The following is a 19624-nucleotide window of genomic DNA, read 5'->3' on the forward strand; positions in this document are numbered from 1 at the left end:
GTGATGTTTTGGTTTGTTTAATTTGCTTGTTATTCTGTTTCAGTGGCGTAATCCGATCCGTGTTCATTTTGAGAGTGTCCTTTGGCTGAAGTGGCGATTCCCTGGCCCATTCTTTATGGTGGCTGGTTTTGGGTATTTGGTAAGTTTTCTTTACCTTTCCATCCTTCAATTCGTGGGTAGGGTCCTTTTCGTTGGTTCCTTTACGAGCAATCCAAGTTCTGGGGGCCATTTTTGCAGATGTTTTCCGATTTCCGATTTGGTAGCTGAGTTGGGTTTAGATTCAAGTTTAACTTCGATACAAGATGGCGGGCAAGGACAAGATGGCGGCCGGTTGTTTCCGGTTAGTCGTAGGAGGCGGTGCTTTCATGGCCGGTTCGACTCATGCTTGGTTCTCCTGTTGCAGGTTATGTGGGCCCGACTATTTCCGAGGCGTCAGAGTGCCGATTGCGAGCAGGCGGTGCTTCGCAGCTGTTTGTTGACAAGGTTGGAGTGCGTCCGTGAAGAATTGAACTTTTGGTGACTGCTCCGGACGTTTGAACTTGAAGACACCGATTTTCGAGTTCCGGAAGATGCCCAGCTGTGACCGACGTCGTGGGTCAAGTGGTTCAAGAAGATCCGCCGCGTCCTGTTGGTGGACGTTCCAACCTTTGCCGTTTCACGGCTTTCCCGGCGGGACTCTCGGCATCATTGTGGTGTCGGGGTCTCGGGGGCTGTTCTCAGGCTTGGGATCCGGGAGACAGTCTTTTCCATCTGGCCAGTGGAACCGGGTACCGGCGGGCCCCTTTGTGTACGGGGGCCCGGGGTCGTTGCCAGGGAAAGGCCTCGGCTTTATGTCGGGGATAGCCCCCTGGTGCGGCCCCGCCGGCGTAGTTGGGCTGGAAGTTGCCTCTTCCGTTCCCGGCCTGGTTCCGTGACCGGGTCGGGATGTAAGTGGAGTTTTCGTCGGGAGCGGCTCAGTCAAGACCAGCAACGCCTCTGGAACGGGCGCCGACCGCAGCACCAGCGTCCGCAGCGCGGCCATGGTGGTCCCGGCCATCGCCGCCGCGAATACCAGCGTGGTCTGCTGGGGCACCGCCAGCGTGAGGCGGATGAAAGCGGAACTTCACTTCGAGAGCGGCTCCGATGGACCAGAAGAAAGCCTCGCAGCGCAGGGCTGGAAGGCTGCTCTTCGCCGCCACCAGCGCCAGCAGCACCGTCAGGTTGAGAGCTCACCATCGGGTTCTGTGACAGCAAGCTTCACGACAACTGCACCACAAGCGGGTGGCTGGCGGTGATTGCCACAGACCATACCGGAGACCTGGACAAGGCCAGGCTGCCCTTTCCTTCACCCTTGGTCAGTCGTGCTGGCCCGTTGACATGTCGTCTTTGGTTATTGGATGACTCAGACGTATGTGAGCCAGGCAGCTTGAGTCTCTTCCTCGGAGTTTGGATATGCTGCCAATCTGTCGGTGTGGACTATCATCATGGTATATGGGTGAGCTTCCTTCTGAATTCTTGCGTTACAGTCGTTTAAGATACTTAGTATAGTGTAGGGTCCTTCCCATGGTGATGTTAACTTTGGGGAGACTCCTTTAATCCCTCTTGGTCTGTAGAGATAGACCCTGTCTCCTGCCTTGAATGGGGTCAGCATTGCCGTGTTGTCATATCGTTGTTTCATTTTTGTTGCAGCTGATTCTTGCATTTCCCTGACCAGTTCGTGGATTTGGTCCAGACGCTCTCTGATTTGCTGCGGCATGGTTCCAACGTCCTTTGTCCATGGTGGGCTTCCTTGATTCAGTGTGAGTGGAGTCCTCATTGTTGTGCCAAACATCATTTCATACGGAGAGAACTTGTGGACTGGATTTGGCAAGTTCCTGTACGCCTGAGCTATGTGAGGTAAATATTTCACCCACTCTTTTTGGACTTTATTTACAAGCATTGCCAACTGCTGCTTGAGGGTTCTGATCCACCTTTCCACTTTTCCGTTGGCTGAAGGGTGAAAGGCTGTTGTTCGATATTTCTTTATCTGGTACAAGTCCATTATTTCCTGGAATAGTTGCGACTCAAAGGGTGTCCCTTGATCCGAAAGGATAGAGACTGGTGCTCCGTAAACTGAGAAAACATGGGTTATTAATGCAGTTGCAATTTCTTTAGCATCATTTTTAACAAGTGGGACTACAACTGGCCAGCCTGAAAATGCCTCTATTGCCACTAATATGTACTCGTATCCTTCTTTTGTTTTAGGTACTTTGCCACAAATATCTACATGCCACCTGCCATGGAGTGTTCCTTCCTTGAATATTTTGAGTGCTGCGTTTTTGGTGGGGTGTCTTGGTTTCTTGAACCTTTGACAAGTGTCGCAATTGGATATGTGTGCTGCTACATCATCGGCCATTCTGGGCCACCAGAAAAACCTACGTAGGTAATTGAGTGTCATTGTTTCACCAAAGTGATTCCCTTCTCCCAAGTTTTGATGGTATTCTCTGACTGTGAATTTTACACTGGCCCTGGGTAATATTAATTGCAGCGTTTCTTTTGCAGGGTCTCCTGTTGGGTCTTCAAACCTCCTGTAGAGTACTCCATTTTGAAGTGTTAAGGAGTTGTACTGGTGCCAAAGTGTTCTGGTGTTGCGCCCAAACTTGATGACATCTTGAAGAAGGGGCTTCTGGCCTTTCTCTACTGCTGTGATAATTGGGGCCAAGTTTTTGTCTGCTCTCTGCAGTGATGCCATCTCTAGTGGTGTTTCCCCTTCAGGTGAGATTGCAGTGTGTAGAATTTCTGTAACCCTTTTATTTTCCTCAACTGTTTGGCAAATGCGACAACTTTCTTCACAAGTTCTCACCTTAGTTGGGTCTGGCTGAGTGTGGTGGTGACAGATGTTGATGGTCATATTTGTGTCTTTGAATACTTTGTAGAGTAGCGGAATTATTTCTAAATTGTTTTCTGGACTTTTGTAATAGTCAAACTCTGGTAAATTCCACTCGGTGATGTTTCTGTTGATGAGCCAGGCTTTCAGGATGTTTAATGCTATTTCTACATCATTAACGTGTGGTCTGCGTTCCATCTTTTCCTTGACAATGAGACTAATGATTGTTTTGTTGTTTCTGTTGTAGGTGCACAGCCCGGGGAATGTTTTGTCTGTGTTCGAGTGGAAGTCTCTTTTGACTTGGTACCACTCTTCGATTTGCCTGGCCAGTGGAGAGGAGAACTTCCCTTCCAAGCTGATTGGGTGAACTACTGGTGCTGTGTTGGGGGCCTGGAGTACTGATGTGAAGACTTCCTGGATTGTTAACCCTTCCACAAGAGTGGAGCTGATGAGGTAAGCTGTTGCGTCCTTAGCTTCGATTTTTGTGCACTTTTTGCAGTTAGGTTCACATGGCCTGTCTGGCCGTCTACTTAGTGCATCTGCATGACTGATGTTAGTGCCTTTTTCGTGCACAACTGTGAACTTGTATGGAGACAACTTTTCCAACCATCTTGCTAACATGCCAGTAGGGTTTTTGAAATTTTTAAGCCATTGTAGAGCTGCGTGATCTGATTTTACTATGAAAGGTGCTCCTGCTAGATAATGATTGAAGGCTTTTACTGACTCTACCAATGCTAGGAGCTCCCTATGAGTGACACAGTAATTTCTCTGTGCTGGGGTTAATGTTTTTGACCAATAAGCTATTGTTACTTCATTGCCGTCTTGTTCTTGTGTTAGGACTGCTCCTAGGCCAGTGAGGCTGGCATCACAAGTCAACGTGAATGGTCCTTTATCCACATCTGGAGAACCAAGGACTGGCGCAGTGGTGAGAGCTGTTTTTGACAGAGTCAAAAGCTTCCTGACAATAAGGCGTCCAATCAAAGTGGACTCCTTTTTCTGAGTAGGCGGTACAAGGGTGAAACCTTGCTGGCCATATGAGGTACGTACTTGCCATAGTAGGCGGCTAGACCAAGCCATGACTTTAATTCTGAGCTGTCATTTGGCTGTGGCCAATGAATGATTTTATCGATTTTATTTGAATCTACTTTTATTCCTGTTTCAGACAGGATGTGTCCTAAGAAGGAAATCTCCTTTTGAAACAACTCACACTTTTTGGCTTTGAGGAGGAACCCTCCAGCCCTGACTCTATTAAGGAAGGCTTCCAGCCGTTGCAACATTTGTTCGAAGTTGTCTCCAGCTATGCAGACATCATCCAGGTAAACAGATACAGTATTTCCTAAATCATTGTGCTTGTTGGGTTCTAAGGCTGGTGTGACTAGTCTATCTGTGACTTGTTGGAATGCCCCTGGGGCTGCAGAGAGCCCAAAACTCAATCGAGTGTATTCAAACTGTCTGTGTGGTAGTCCCAAATCTTCTGGTAAAATGATAGCTGTTTTGGGTTGATCATCAGGGTGTACCTCTAGATTGTGGTACCCGTGTGCTAAGTCAAAGGTGTGATACATTTTGTGTCCCCCTAAATTTTGTAGTTCCTGTGTTCTGGGTATTGGTGCTGCTGGAACTCTAGTGATGGCATTGAGTGCTCTGTAGTCTACACAAACTCTTACTTCTCCAGTCTTTTTAGGGACACAGAGAATGGGTGATGCCCAAGCGGATTGGCTGGGCTTGATGGCTCCCATTTTTAAATATTTCATAAATGTCTCATACACTTCTTTTCTGTAATGCAGGGGTACTGGACGTGCGTTCTGTTTGATGGGTGGATGGTCGTCGGTGTCTATTCTGAATTTCATCCATGGGCATCGACCAAATGTGAAGTTGTCTGGTGCAAATACATCGTGGTGTCTGCGAATGAGTTTTTCTACTTCTACCTTCTGTTCTGGTGGCATGGCAGTGGCTTTGATCATGGCATCTAAGTCTGCAGGTAATGGCATATTTTCTGGAATGGGTTCTTTTTCTGGCAACTTGTACTCTGCATCATGGAAATTTTCTATTTCATGCTCAGTTAAGGGGGCACACCAGTGAAAATGCAGAGGCTTCGTAAAAACGTTATTCTGAGTAAAGTAACGAAGGTAATGGGTTGAAATTTTATTCTGAAGCATAAAATATGTCAATTAACCAAAAAAGTACACGGCAGCAAGGGGGGGCGACGGGAAGGGGGGGTGGGCGCCATTTCATTTTTCGGTGACACGGCTCCACTTTGCCCAACTTTGTGAAGCCCTCGATTGAGCCTGAAACATGGGGTTTCAAAATTTCTCATCAGGACACATGTGGCTATCGTGTGAACCACGGACATGTCGGAAAAACAATCCTAAATATGTTTTTTTGAGAAGCAAAAAACGAAACATTTTTTGACCAATTTTTCACGTTTCCGTGTTTGTGGCTCAGGCCCTGTACATGCTACGACCATATCCGAGGTTCACACGATAGCGACAAGTTTAAGAAACATTTTGCCGCAAACCACACTCAATTATCTCAATTTTTGCGCCCGCAATCGTGGGCACCAGGTCCAAAAATGGCGTTTCGAGAAAACGACGTTTGAAGTGAAACTACGGTATACTCGCATTATCCTCATTACGGACGCAATTATTGACATTTTTGAGTTCGGTTTGCGCCAAAATATTCCTTTCTCCAACTGCGTTTCGATGGTTCCAGGGTTTTGGCATTGGACTTCAAGTGAAACACCTGAACGTTGACAATTGAGGTAAAATATGCAAAAAAGTTACCCTTTTAGGAACTTCAAAAATGTGCCAAGCCAAAGTAATTGGAATTTTGAGGTTGGGTTTGCGGCGTTCGACTCGGGATAAATAGCAGAAAAATATGATAAAATAAAAAAGGAGGCCAAAATTTGACGATTTTCACTGGTGTGCCCCTTAAATTCAGATGTTCTGTCCCATTTGCTATGTTGACTGCTCGACATGGACACTCTTTAATTCATTATAGTTTCATTATCGCTTTCATATCCACTCTCTTCCTCCCTTTCTAAGTCCTCCTCAAAATCTGGGGTTGCCTCATCCTCAAGACCATCATACTGTAGTGGGTGGAGTAGTAGGACTTCTGCTATAATTGCATACTTGGGAATTTGGACACAAGTGTCTCCAAGATTTAGTAGAGTTACATTTACTGGGCCTGTCACACACGGTACAACGCCTGTCTGTGTGACTATATTTTCTGAGATTTGACTTTTAACATTAGGATTACTTTTACTGGCTGTTAACAAACCAACATGCATCTTGCCTTCCGCTCTTTCGGGTGGTTGGTTCCCAATGTTTGTTCACTTTCATGTGCGTTGGCCGCACTCATCTCAATCTTTTACCAGGTTTTGTTCTTTGTTTCTAGACCGTCAGGCTGGCGATGACCGGTCTGGCTGTCAAGCTGGCGATGATCAGCCCCCTCCGCTCTTGCCTGAGACGTCACTGTGTGGCATGTCGTTTCCGGAGGTGAAGCAGAAGTGGACAGTTTCCTTTCCGACTCCGGAGGACGACTATACCCATTAATCGTCATGGCAAGCAACGCGTCAGACAATCTGACTCATCAACCACCAGGTCAGTTTCCAACTTCGTGGAAACCTGCCTCTCTACGAAAGGTTTCAGCAAGATTTTCTGATTAGCACGTATGGGGTAGGACAGATTGCCACTGGCGAAATCTCCCTTGTGCACTGAGTTTACTACTTTGTATGGAACCTGAATGTCATTTTCAAGTTCGAGCACTTTAGTTTTGGTGTTTACAACACCCTCAAATGTATCAATGAAATCATAACCAATTAGATTTTCTGTAATATCAGCCTCATAGACTGGGAACCTATAAGTCTGGTTTCCAAATTTAACATCAGTCCACTCTGGCCCATACAGCGATGTCTTGTGTGATGTCGCACTTTTTAGTCGTAATTTAGAAACAGGTAGATTGCGAGTTCGTTTAAAAACAGTTATAGTAGCTCCTGTATCAATGATGGCTTCTCTGGCCTCGCCTGCCACAAGGCAGTTTACCAGTGGGCCTTTCTTATGGGGAAAGCAAGCTGCACATTTTAATTTATGCGCCGGGTTGATATTTTCTTTGCCCAAATTGGCTTGATGTTTGCAAGCTTTAGTAATGACAGGAGGGGACACCTGAGTCCTTAGTACAGAAATAGGTTCGGTTTCCAATGGTCTTATAATTTTGGGGACCTCTATTTCCATTGGCTCAATAGAAGGCCTTATGGTTTTCCGGCTTGGGAACGTATGGCATATTTACCTTACTGTCATTTTGTGTATTATTATTAGCTTGAGTGTTGTTGTGTTGGGGTGCCTCGTGCGTGCCTGGAGTGGATTGTGTCTGGCGTACCATGACATTGCTGCTTGGTAAAGGTCTGGTGGGGCCTCAGGGAATCGGACATACGGTCCTTTTGAGTCACTGTTATAACTATTATTGTTATTATACTGCCCCTATTGTAACCGCCCCGACCTCTGCCCCTTGGGTGAGAGGTGCCTCTATAGTTGTTTGCCCGTTAGAGTTCTGACTCTGATTTTGCTCGTAATTTGAGCTGTGTTCCTGATAGCGACCTTCAGCTTCATCAGCAATGCGAAGCCTGCAGTCCGGCTTGATGTGACCACGTTTCCCACAGTAGTAGCAAGTCAAGTGATTTTGACAGGCTGCAGCGAAGTGCCCTGGTTTACCACATGTGTGGCAATGGAGTCACTGCTGGTTTGGCCACCCCGGCCTCTACCTCGGCCTCGGCCCCTACCTCTGCCTCTACCTGTTTGTGTCCCTGTTCCAGGTGCTGCTTCCTGGTCAGCGTAATTGACTTCAGCATTATCGTCTGAAACGTCAACTTCTATCTTCCTGACCTTTTTGCTGGGAGTCTCCGATGTCAGAGACAGTGCCCTATTCACATGGGTGAGTGCTTCTTCCACCGAGTTGACCGATGCATAACAAATACGCTCAGCCACTTTCCTATCTGTTAACCCCTTTGATGAAAGCCTTAACACCGGCTTGATCCCTATCGATTTGATTGCTGTTTGGCATGTAATCGACCACAGCTTCCTTTACTTTCTGAGCATAATCTCTCAGAGTTTGTCCCTCTTCCTGTTTAAGTGACTCGTAAACTCGAGTCCTCTCCCACAACTCTCTCCGGATATGGAAAGTGTTCTCTAACTCAGCATCAAATTGGCAAATGTTAATGGCCTATTTTGTGTGGTCAAGGTTCGAATGACCTTGGTAGCTTCCCCTTGTAGGGCCTGCAGTAGGAATGCCCCTTTGTCCTGTTCGGACCAGTTTTTGTGTTCTGCGATGCTCAGAAATTGTGCTCTGTAGACATCGTACCCCTGCTGCCTATATGGTGGTACATAGCCAGATGTGGAAGTGACTTAGCTACTGGTTGCATGTGTGCTGGAGGGGCGCGGTTAATTAGGTCGCGCATTAGATTGTAAAATTGGGGGGCTGTAGATTATCTTGCTGATCGCGCCTATCTTCGCGGCGGTAAGGGTGCGCGCGTCGACGGCGGCGTGGCGCCTGGCTGTACTCGTCGTCTTCCTCATCATGATCCCCACCAGGATTGTCGTCCCAGTCCATTACATCGTCGCGCCCGGGCGCGCCGGCCTGCTGGCCGTGGTCCCTGACTTGCGGCTCGTGCTGCTCGTCGTGATCGAGGTCGTCGTCGTCCTCGTCGGTGTCGTACCCGTAGCGCCGCAGCGGCCTGATAGCACGGCGGGGGCGGTCCGGTGCTTGCCCTGCGCCTAAACCTCCGCGTCCGCGGCCTCGGCCTCTACCGCGTCCTCGCCCGCGCCCTCTACCGCGTGGGGCAGGCACGCCCGGTTCGTCGTGTTGCTCGCGGGGTACGGGTACTTCGGCCTCCTCTACGTCGAGGGGAACTGGCGCGTCGGCCATGGTTGGACAATTAGTCCACACCAGCGGCGGTTGTACAAGATAGTGTTCAAAGGGCGGCGCCTTTGCTGGACGGGGCGGATTCGCGGCGTGGGGCGCGTGGGCTCGTCGGACGGGGGCGGCGCTGTGTAAGCGCGTACTGGGGTTTTGTTTCAACAAGATTGCCCTTGCTATCCCAGGTAATTACTGTGCAGTAATCTATGTGTACTGTGTTGCAGGACGACGCGGTGTTCACTTCGCGAGGAGCTTCGATTTCAACAACAGATGCAGTTGGGTGTGGGGGATGGGACATAGCACTTGACTTTAATAAAGTTTTGACTTGATTTCAAGCCTCTATTCCTAAGTTAAGACTAGTTCACTCACTCCTTAAACTAGCACAGCTCGATGCCAGCTGGTCACTTTGACACAGTGGCAGAGTAGTCCTTTAACTAGCCTCCACAGCACGAATTCGCTCAGCAGGCGTGTGCAGGCGATCATCAATGCGCGGAGAGGACCGAACGTGCAGCTTTACTGATCATGCGGCAATTCGCTCAGCAATTGAATGCAGGCGACCATGCGTTAGGGGCAGTAGGCTACTTGTTCCTCATCAGTCAAGCACGTTCTCTCAACAATTTCGCACAGCAAATGAATGCAGGCGAACCTCACTGGGGGATCGTGTGGGCTGAGTATGTTGATAAGTGAGCAGGCAATTTCACGCAGCAAATGAATGCAGGTGGACGTCACTTGGTCACGTAACAATCAACTTATTTCTAACTGTAGTATTCGCGTAGGCGATTTCGCTCAGCAATTTAATGCAGGCGAGCCTCACACTACTTGTATGTCTACAGAGAAAATTAATGATTGAATGAAATGAATGAAAGGAAACATCAGAATTAAATATTTGGCATCACATGCCTCTCTCTCGGAAACCCCTTCACTTCTAGCTTATGTTTGAGGTATCTTAAAAATTCTCCTGCATGTACAATTGGTAGCAGATGGCCTTGGGATTTTCTGTCCTGCTCTCCTCCGCATTGTCAGGATAGGCTGGCGTTGGCATTCTCTGCCACTTACTTATTTTAAAAAGGTTGTTTACATTCACAGCTCTAGAGTCCACTATATCCATCGATACACTTCCCACTCTGAATGTCGCTTCATTAGTAAGTTAGAACTTTCTTTCGTAATATTTTACTGATAATATTTATTTACTGGTAATATTTGATCCAGGAAGCGAAGAAGGGGTTAAGTCGAGTTGATTCAGTGACCACTTATCAGTCTATCAAGTAAACATGAGCGAAAATTTGGTCCAAAAATAAGTGTGGTGAGACAAGTCCCATCCTCTGCATCTATTTTTAGATGACATCCCCACCTGTTCTCCCACCTGCAAGGTTTAGGCCTTGCAAAAGTGCACGGATTCAACTCGACTTATACACTGTTAAGAGAGGTCGTTATTTTACAACAGTAATCCCAACAATTAGTGTTGTAATTTTACAAATAATAATTCGTAAATTAACAACAAGATTCATGACATGAACAATTGTAAATTTTCGACAAACTTAACTCATAATTTAGGAATAAATTCGATTTTACGATGAAATCTTATTGTTACTGACGAAAGATCGTAGTTTTACTGATAAAATCGTTATCTTACGACTATTCTCGTTTTTAAAACGCGTAAACTTGTTTTCTTAAAATGAAGCTTCATTTTTAAGAATAGTTGCCTGTTAAATTTGTACCACGAACTGCACTGTTTTTTTACAAAGAAAATTGTAAATTGACAATCTGTTTATCATTTTACAAACTGCTTCTAAAATTTACAGGTGAAATCGTTAATTACAAGTATGATTGTAAAAGCAAGTCTGAAAAGTGCGTTTTCGTCCGTTGTTTCCTTACTATTGTTATAGTGTGGCAGTGTAAGGGACTTGGAGGAAAGGGTAGTCGAAGGTCTCGTGGAGACGGAAGCTTCTGTATTATCAGCAAGGTGACCGTGTACAGAATGGTGGCTGGCGCCAGACAGCGCGCCTTTATATTCAGATGCAGAAGAACATAAGGAAGAACAGTATGGTGGAGAGTGGGGGTGCATGGCCAATGGGATTTAGGAACCAGGGTATTTGAGGGAAGAACGAAAGAAGAAGGGTTGAGGTCCTGGCCAGGATCACTAGGGCAGTGTTTAGAAAACTGGGGAATGACCATCTAGAGGCCGTGCTTTGGTTATGTTCTCTATTATTTCATATCATAACACCACTCCCTCCTGAATGAAAGAAACGAAGTTTCTTAAAATTTTCCTCGTACACCCTTTTCTTCCGGCTTCATGTTGAACACTGACTTTAAATTTTTCTGACGTACTGGTTTAAGATTTTAGAACTATTCTCCACTCTCTCACTCAACTTAAACGTGATTTCACAGTCTGATTAAATGTCCAATTTTGGTAATTTCTTGAGTTTTCTTTCTTGAGTTGATGACGACTGCTCGCTGTCTTGATGTGACGCTACAAAGGCTCGCTTCCCCATTACACTTCTGGGTGCCAGGCGTTAGGGTGTCCAGTCCTAAGCCCGCGGGTCGGCTTGTTGTTAAAAAAAGAAAAATAAAGAATAGTTGGCCTTTAACATCTTAGACGCCAGGTAGACTCCAGCAGCTCCAAACGGATGTTACAACCGTCGTCACGATTTGCAACACCGCGTGAAGTTGGATGTTCCGCCTGTGGGCCAACCAATTTGTGTTAGTTCTGGTGAAGCTCCAACTGAAACAAACAGAAAAAACACTCTACACAGTTTTGCGCTTTTAAGTATCTAACCTCTACTCTGTCTGGTTGGTTTGCCTGGTGCCATCCGGACTATCTAGCTAATCCTATTCTAAAGGCACCTTGAAATCTAAGAAACTTAATTAGCTGTTTGCTAGTGCCAATACTTAACTTATGGAACTACTCCTCGCGTACGGGTTGGGACTCCTGGGCTGGCGTGACATCGTTTCTCAGGTTCTGGATAATGTCCAGGCGGCTGCCAGCAGTTGCTCAGGGGTGAGCGTTCCATCCAGGACGTGAAACTGGGTTAGTTTCCTCTTGCAGTAGCAGGTGTCAGTCAGATCGTGTAGCAGAGTGAGAACTCGACAGTGACACCTGCTTCCTCTGTGCGGCTCTGCGGTTCAATCGTTGGTACGCTATGGCCGGGGGTGTGCGTACGTAGATGTAGTGTATGGTTGTTGAGTGGGCTGGGCGACGGCGTCGCGCAGAATCCGTAGAATGCCATGTGTTCTTGACCGATGGCGCTCATCTCGGCGAGGCCTTGGGCAAACACTCTCAGTGAGCACTGGGGTGAGCGTTCCAGGACTGTTAGTCTTCCGGGTGACTGGCCAGCAATTTGGTTTGGCGGCGGCCAAGCGTGGCTAACGCGAGTACTTGGAAGGGGTAGCCCTCGATTGAGCCTGAAACATGGGGTTTCAAAATTTCTCATCAGGACACATGTGGCTATCGTGTGAACACGAAATGTCGGAAAACAATCCTAAATATGTTTTTTTGAGAAGCAAAAAACGAAACTCATTTTTTGACCATATTTTTCACGTTTCCGTGTTTGTGGCTCAGGCCCTGTACATGCTACGACCATATCCGAGGTTCACACGATAGCGACAAGTTTAAGAAACATTTTGCCGCAAACCACACTCAATTATCTCAATTTTTGCGCCCGCAATCGTGGGCACCAGGTCCAAAAATGGCGTTTCGAGAAAACGACGTTTGAAGTGAAACTACGGTATACTCGCATTATTCCTCATTACGGACGCAATTATTGACATTTTTGAGTTCGGTTTGCGCCAAAATATTCCTTTCTCCAACTGCGTTTCGATGGTTCCAGGGTTTTGGCATTGGACTTCAAGTGAAACACCTGAACGTTGACAATTGAGGTAAAATATGCAAAAAAAGTTACCCTTTTAGGAACTTCAAAAATGTGCCCAAGCCAAAGTAATTGGAATTTTGAGGTTGGGTTTGCGGCGTTCGACTCGGGATAAATAGCAGAAAAATATGATAAAATAAAAAAGGAGGCCAAAATTTGACGATTTTCACTGGTGTGCCCCCTTAAATTCAGATGTTCTGTCCCATTTGCTATGTTGACTGCTCGACATGGACACTCTTTAATTTCATTATTAGTTTCATTATCGCTTTCATATCCACTCTCTTCCTCCCTTTCTAAGTCCTCCTCAAAATCTGGGTTTGCCTCATCCTCAAGACCATCATACTGTAGTGGGTGGAGTAGTAGGACTTCTGCTATAATTGCATACTTGGGAATTTGGACACAAGTGTCTCCAAGATTTAGTAGAGTTACATTTACTGGGCCTGTCACACACGGTACAACGCCTGTCTGTGTGACTATATTTTCTGAGATTTGACTTTTAACATTAGGATTACTTTTACTGGCTGTTAACAAACCAACATGCATCTTGCCTTCCGCTCTTTCGGGTGGTTGGATTCCCAATGTTTGTTCACTTTCATGTGCGTTGGCCGCACTCATCTCACAATCTTTTACCATGGTTTTGTTCTTTGTTTCTAGACCGTCAGGCTGGCGATGACCGGTCTGGCTGTCAAGCTGGCGATGATCAGCCCCCTCCGCTCTTGCCTGAGACGTCACTGTGTGGCATGTCGTTTCCGGAGGTGAAGCAGAAGTGGACAGTTTCCTTTCCGACTCCGGAGGACGACTATACCCATTAATCGTCATGGCAAGCAACGCGTCAGACAATTCTGACTCATCAACCACCAGGTCAGTTTCCAACTTCGTGGAAACCTGCCTCTCTACGAAAGGTTTCAGCAAGATTTTCTGATTAGCACGTATGGGGTAGGACAGATTGCCACTGGCGAAATCTCCCTTGTGCACTGAGTTTACTACTTTGTATGGAACCTGAATGTCATTTTCAAGTTCGAGCATTTTAGTTTTGGTGTTTACAACACCCTCAAATGTATCAATGAAATCATAACCAATTAGATTTTCTGTAATATCAGCCTCATAGACTGGGAACCTATAAGTCTGGTTTCCAAATTTAACATCAGTCCACTCTGGCCCATACAGCGATGTCTTGTGTGATGTCGCACTTTTTAGTCGTAATTTAGAAACAGGTAGATTGCGAGTTCGTTTAAAAACAGTTATAGTAGCTCCTGTATCAATGATGGCTTCTCTGGCCTCGCCTGCCACAAGGCAGTTTACCAGTGGGCCTTTCTTATGGGGAAAGCAAGCTGCACATTTTAATTTATGCGCCGGGTTGATATTTTCTTTGCCCAAATTGGCTTGATGTTTGCAAGCTTTAGTAATGACAGGAGGGGACACCTGAGTCCTTAGTACAGAAATAGGTTCGGTTTCCAATGGTCTTATAATTTTGGGGACCTCTATTTCCATTGGCTCAATAGAAGGCCTTATTGGTTTTCCGGCTTGGGAACGTATGGCATATTTACCTTACTGTCATTTTGTGTATTATTATTAGCTTGAGTGTTGTTGTGTTGGGGTGCCTCGTGCGTGCCCTGGAGTGGATTGTGTCTGGCGTACCATGACATTGCTGCTTGGTAAAGGTCTGGTGGGGCCTCAGGGAATCGGACATACGGTCCTTTTGAGTCACTGTTATAACTATTATTGTTATTATACTGCCCCCTATTGTAACCGCCCCGACCTCTGCCCCTTGGGTGAGAGGTGCCTCTATAGTTGTTTTGCCCGTTAGAGTTCTGACTCTGATTTTGCTCGTAATTTGAGCTGTGTTCCTGATAGCGACCTTCAGCTTCATCAGCAATGCGAAGCCTGCAGTCCGGCTTGATGTGACCACGTTTCCCACAGTAGTAGCAAGTCAAGTGATTTTGACAGGCTGCAGCGAAGTGCCCTGGTTTACCACATGTGTGGCAATTGGAGTCACTGCTGGTTTGGCCACCCCGGCCTCTACCTCGGCCTCGGCCCCTACCTCTGCCTCTACCTGTTTGTGTCCCTGTTCCAGGTGCTGCTTCCTGGTCAGCGTAATTGACTTCAGCATTATCGTCTGAAACGTCAACTTCTATCTTCCTGACCTTTTTGCTGGGAGTCTCCGATGTCAGAGACAGTGCCCTATTCACATGGGTGAGTGCTTCTTCCACCGAGTTGACCGATGCATAACAAATACGCTCAGCCACTTTCCTATCTGTTAACCCTTTGATGAAAGCCTTAACACCGGCTTGATCCCTATCGATTTGATTGCTGTTTGGCATGTAATCGACCACAGCTTCCTTTACTTTCTGAGCATAATCTCTCAGAGTTTGTCCCTCTTCCTGTTTAAGTGACTCGTAAACTCGAGTCCTCTCCCACAACTCTCTCCGGATATGGAAAGTGTTCTCTAACTCAGCATCTAAATTGGCAAATGTTAATGGCCTATTTTGTGTGGTCAAGGTTCGAATGACCTTGGTAGCTTCCCCTTGTAGGGCCTGCAGTAGGAATGCCCCTTTGTCCTGTTCGGACCAGTTTTTGTGTTCTGCGATGCTCAGAAATTGTGCTCTGTAGACATCGTACCCCGTGCTGCCATTATATGGTGGTACATAGCCAGATGTGGAAGTGACTGTAGCTACTGGTTGCATGTGTGCTGGAGGGGCGCGGTTAATTAGGTCGCGCATTAGATTGTAAAATTGTTGGGGCTGTAGATTATCTTGCTGATCGCGCCTATCTTCGCGGCGGTAAGGGTGCGCGCGTCGACGGCGGCGTGGCGCCTGGCTGTACTCGTCGTCTTCCTCATCATGATCCCCACCAGGATTGTCGTCCCAGTCCATTACATCGTCGCGCCCGGGCGCGCCGGCCTGCTGGCCGTGGTCCCTGACTTGCGGCTCGTGCTGCTCGTCGTGATCGAGGTCGTCGTCGTCCTCGTCGGTGTCGTACCCGTAGCGCCGCAGCGGCCTGATAGCACGGCGGGGGCGGTCCGGTGCTTGCCCTGCGCCTAAACCTCCGCGTCCGCGGCCTCGGCCTCTACCGCGTCCTCGCCCGCGCCCTCTACCGCGTGGGGCAGGCACGCCCGGTTCGTCGTGTTGCTCGCGGGGTACTTCGGCCTCCTCTACGTCGAGGGGAACTGGCGCGTCGGCCATGGTTGGACAATTAGTCCCACCAGCGGCGGTTGTACAAGATAGTGTTCAAAGGGCGGCGCCTTTGCTGGACGGGGCGGATTCGCGGCGTGGGGCGCGTGGGCTCGTCGGACGGGGGCGGCGCTGTGTAAGCGCGTACTGGGGTTTTGTGTTCAACAAGATTGCCCTTGCTATCCCAGGTAATTACTGTGCAGTAATCTATGTGTACTGTGTTGCAGGACGACGCGGTGTTCACTTCGCGAGGAGCTTCGATTTCAACAACAGATGCAGTTGGGTGTGGGGGATGGGACATAGCACTTGACTTTAATAAAGTTTTGACTTGATTTCAAGCCTCTAATTCCTAAGTTAAGACTAGTTCACTCACTCCTTAAACTAGCACAGCTCGATGCCAGCTGGTCACTTTGACACAGTGGCAGAGTAGGCCTTTAACTAGCCTCACCACAGCACGAATTCGCTCAGCAGGCGTGTGCAGGCGATCATCAATGCGCGGAGAGGACCGAACGTGCAGCTTTACTGATCATGCGGCAATTCGCTCAGCAATTGAATGCAGGCGACCATGCGTTAGGGGCAGTAGGCTACGTGTTCCTTATCAGTCAAGCACGTTCTCTCAACAATTTCGCACAGCAAATGAATGCAGGCGAACCTCACTGGGGGATCGTGTGGGCTGAGTATGTTGATAAGTGAGCAGGCAATTTCACGCAGCAAATGAATGCAGGTGGACGTCACTTGGTCACGTAACAATCAACTTATTTCTAACTGTAGTATTCGCGTAGGCGATTTCGCTCAGCAATTTAATGCAGGCGAGCCTCACACTACTTGTATGTCTACAGGTTGTTCCCGTTCCATAAGTGAGTAATTTCGCTCAGCAAATTAATGCAGGCGATGACTATCCACTCAGGTAGCAGGTGTCTTAAATTATTTCTAGCACTCCCTTGTACTCCTGTCGGACACACTCAAACCTTGCGGCGAGTTTCCAACACTCTTTCTCACTCAGAGTCACACTCGAAAACCTAACCTCTGAAGTCAGGTGGGGCTGGCCTCAGCGATTAAGCTCGATTCAATTACACACACAAGTATCCACTTTCGTTAGCTTGAGTTAGCAGCTTTTTCAATCACGATTCACACGCTGGTATTGGTTGTGGTGGGCCTCTACTAGCTTCAAGTTCACACACTAGCACTCACTGACTCGAAAACTGCTAAGTTCAAACTCTCGCGCTATCACTCACTCTCTTCCCCCCTAACAGGGAAGGCACGGACCGACCTTAACCTCAAAGCCCGATTAACCGCTGTCACCAGTGTTATAGTGTGGCAGTGTAAGGGACTTGGAGGGAAAGGGTAGTCGAAGGTCTCGTGGAGACGGAAGCTTCTGTATTATCAGCAAGGTGACCGTGTACAGAATGGTGGCTGGCGCCAGACAGCGCGCCTTTATATTACAGATGCAGAAGAACATAAGGAAGAACAGTATGGTGGAGAGTGGGGGTGCATGGCCAATGGGATTTAGGAACCAGGGTATTTGAGGGAAGAACGGAAAGAAGAAGGGTTGAGGTCCTGGCCAGGATCACTAGGGCAGTGGTTAGAAAACTGGGGAATGACCATCTAGAGGCCGTGCTTTGGTTATGTTCTCTATTATTTCATATCATAACACTATATAGGAAGAAAAAATGCCTGAAACGACCAAAATTTGAGGATAAAGTTTGTAAGTTTAAGAATATATTTGTAAATTGACGAAAAAAAGGTGGATGATCAGATCGTTTTTTAAATTTACGAGCAGTTCGTGGTACAAATTTAACAGACAATTAATCGTAATTTCACAAAATAATCCCGAACAGTGTACCCTTCTTCCGCTTCCTGGATCATTTTAACAGCACCCTTCCCTTCATGACATTTGGGTAATGAAGTGTCTTTCTTGTTGCAGTTGTTGAGCACCGCAGCACCGAGGACATGGATTGGGAGCCCGACGAGGAGATGATGGACGTGGATGGAGATGAAGATGCTATGGATGTGGAGTGAATGATGAGTGAATGAACAGTGATAGAGGCATGAAAGAAGAGTGGAGTGAGTGAAGAGTGAAGTGAACGAAGCGTGAAAGAAGAGTGGACGATGAGTGCAAGAGGAGTGCAAGAAGAGTGGAGTGAATGAAGAGTGGAAGAAGAGTGCAAGAAGAGTGCAAGAAGAGTGGAAGAAGAGTGCAAAAGATGGATTGTGTGTAGGTGTGTGTGTGTGTGTGTCTGTGGAATGAGTGTGTGTAAATGTAATGAGTGTATGTAAATAGTGAAAATAAATTGTATATATGTTCCTAATTGTATTTGTATTTATTGCGGTACAATGATTTATATAAGTTTTTACACAAGTCGAGAGCAAGGTGTTAAGCACAGCACCGTGGCGGATAACTTATGGAATTTATATAGTCGCCTCAGCAGATTCAGAGGGACATTTTTACAACGGTCATGCAGACTTTACAGCTCTATTGTATATTCCATCGATATGCTTTCGCACTCTGAATGTCGCTTTCGTTTGCTCTGACAATCTAACTTTAAAAGCTTCTCAGTGGTAATGTAATAGACATTTTGAAGTGTGGATCAAGGGGGAAATCCCTCATGAAAATGGTCGACCGACTATTACATTTTGAATCATTACAGATAATTACACCTATTACGCTAATTACAGATATTACATCGATATTTCTGCTATTACAGTACCATTACAGTGCAATTACATCAATTACAGCAATTACAATCATTACGCCCATTACGCACCTATTACGCAATTGCACAGGAATTACCTATCAATTACAGCTATTACACTACTATTACAAGGCTATTACGCTGCTAGGACGGCCTTGGAAATAGGTTTCAGCTTCCAGAGGGACTATTTTGTCCCGTGGGCACAGGGTATCGCTAGGTAGTACAGCAGTGGCACCTCAGCTGGTCGCTGTTGTTAGCTGTCTCGGGGGATCTTTCATTCCCCCCCCCCCCCCCCCCCCCGATACCTTTAATACCGCTTGTAAAAGAATCGAACCGCCGCGGCCGGCCGGCGCTACCCCGCCGCGCCCAGGTAGCCGCTGGAGGTAGCCGTCTGGGCGCGCGGGGTATCGCTGGGCCGGGCTGGTCGGATTCTTTCGGAAGTGGTTGTACTATCTATTTAGCAGATACGGTTCTCAACAACCCGTCCTGATAAAATTCAGCCCTTGCATCAATCATTTTCCATGAAAAAATTGGGAATTTGAATCTTGGCCGAAATATCATTTGACAAGTATGTCTTTTGGCCACAGGAACCTTCGTCTTTCCAATCAATTAAGGGGGGACCCTGGTGAAAAAATGACCAAAATTGCCAAAAATAGTATTTTTAAAGTTCATAGATAAAAATGTGCATAGAAGGTTTCAGATTCAACAGGTTGAACACCTTTAAACTATGTGGGTAGTTCCTTCATCATTTGGAAAGAAATAACATTGAGATCAGTTGTCGTTGGCTTATACGCTCAACTTCACAGCTTTGCTCAGTCGACAAAAAATTTTGTCGTAGAAAGACTTCCTGCGTTCCTGGTTGACACCTACATGAGTCGTATTGCATGGACTCTATTCATTGATGACTTATCGACAAATTTTAGTGACGGAATCTTGATATCAGCCCTACTTTTTTTAACACACACCTAAAAGTTTCAAAAAAAGGCAAAAAATTCACTTTTTTTTAATGTTAAAATTTGAAAATTGTTATCTCAGGACAGAAGTTGAAATTGAAAATTCCGTCACTAAAATCTCTTCTATACATCTTAAGGATAACCCAAAAAAATTTTCAAGACTTTCCGTTCCAATGAAAGACGCAGGAAG

General features: G+C 46.7%; 1 protein-coding gene and 1 long non-coding RNA gene across 3 annotated transcripts; both read left to right on the forward strand.

The window, feature by feature from the left end:
• The first annotated feature begins 3818 nt into the window (after positions 1–3818).
• LOC117645127 lies at positions 3819–6419 on the forward strand. 2 transcript variants are annotated; one of them, XM_034385090.1, is made up of 4 exons: positions 3819–3884; positions 4008–4161; positions 4630–4823; positions 6239–6419. In XM_034385090.1, exons 2-4 carry the CDS (start codon positions 4145–4147, stop codon positions 6394–6396), a joined length of 369 nt encoding a protein of 122 aa, XP_034240981.1. In that variant the 5' UTR covers positions 3819–3884; positions 4008–4144; the 3' UTR covers positions 6397–6419. The 2 variants fall into 2 exon arrangements, with proteins under 2 accessions (XP_034240981.1, XP_034240982.1); XM_034385091.1 differs by having other exon boundaries at positions 3843–3884; positions 4012–4161.
• Positions 6420–6424: 5 nt separating this feature from the next.
• LOC117645128 lies at positions 6425–9060 on the forward strand. The gene is made up of 3 exons (XR_004587705.1): positions 6425–6444; positions 7653–7771; positions 8977–9060. It is a non-coding gene; the product is annotated as an uncharacterized LOC117645128 (long non-coding RNA).
• The last annotated feature ends 10564 nt before the right edge of the window (positions 9061–19624 follow it).

The sequence above is a fragment of the Thrips palmi genome, unplaced genomic scaffold (genome assembly GCF_012932325.1).
Source record: "Thrips palmi isolate BJ-2018 unplaced genomic scaffold, TpBJ-2018v1 HiC_scaffold_18, whole genome shotgun sequence".
In the NCBI taxonomy this organism is placed as follows: domain Eukaryota; kingdom Metazoa; phylum Arthropoda; class Insecta; order Thysanoptera; family Thripidae; genus Thrips; species Thrips palmi.

Excerpts from the sequence above, each read along its gene's own strand:
- LOC117645127 (XM_034385090.1), top strand. Across the intron at positions 4,824-6,238 it reads CATGGCATCTAAGTCTGCAG|ACCGTCAGGCTGGCGATGAC; the intron begins GTAATGGCATAT and ends CTTTGTTTCTAG.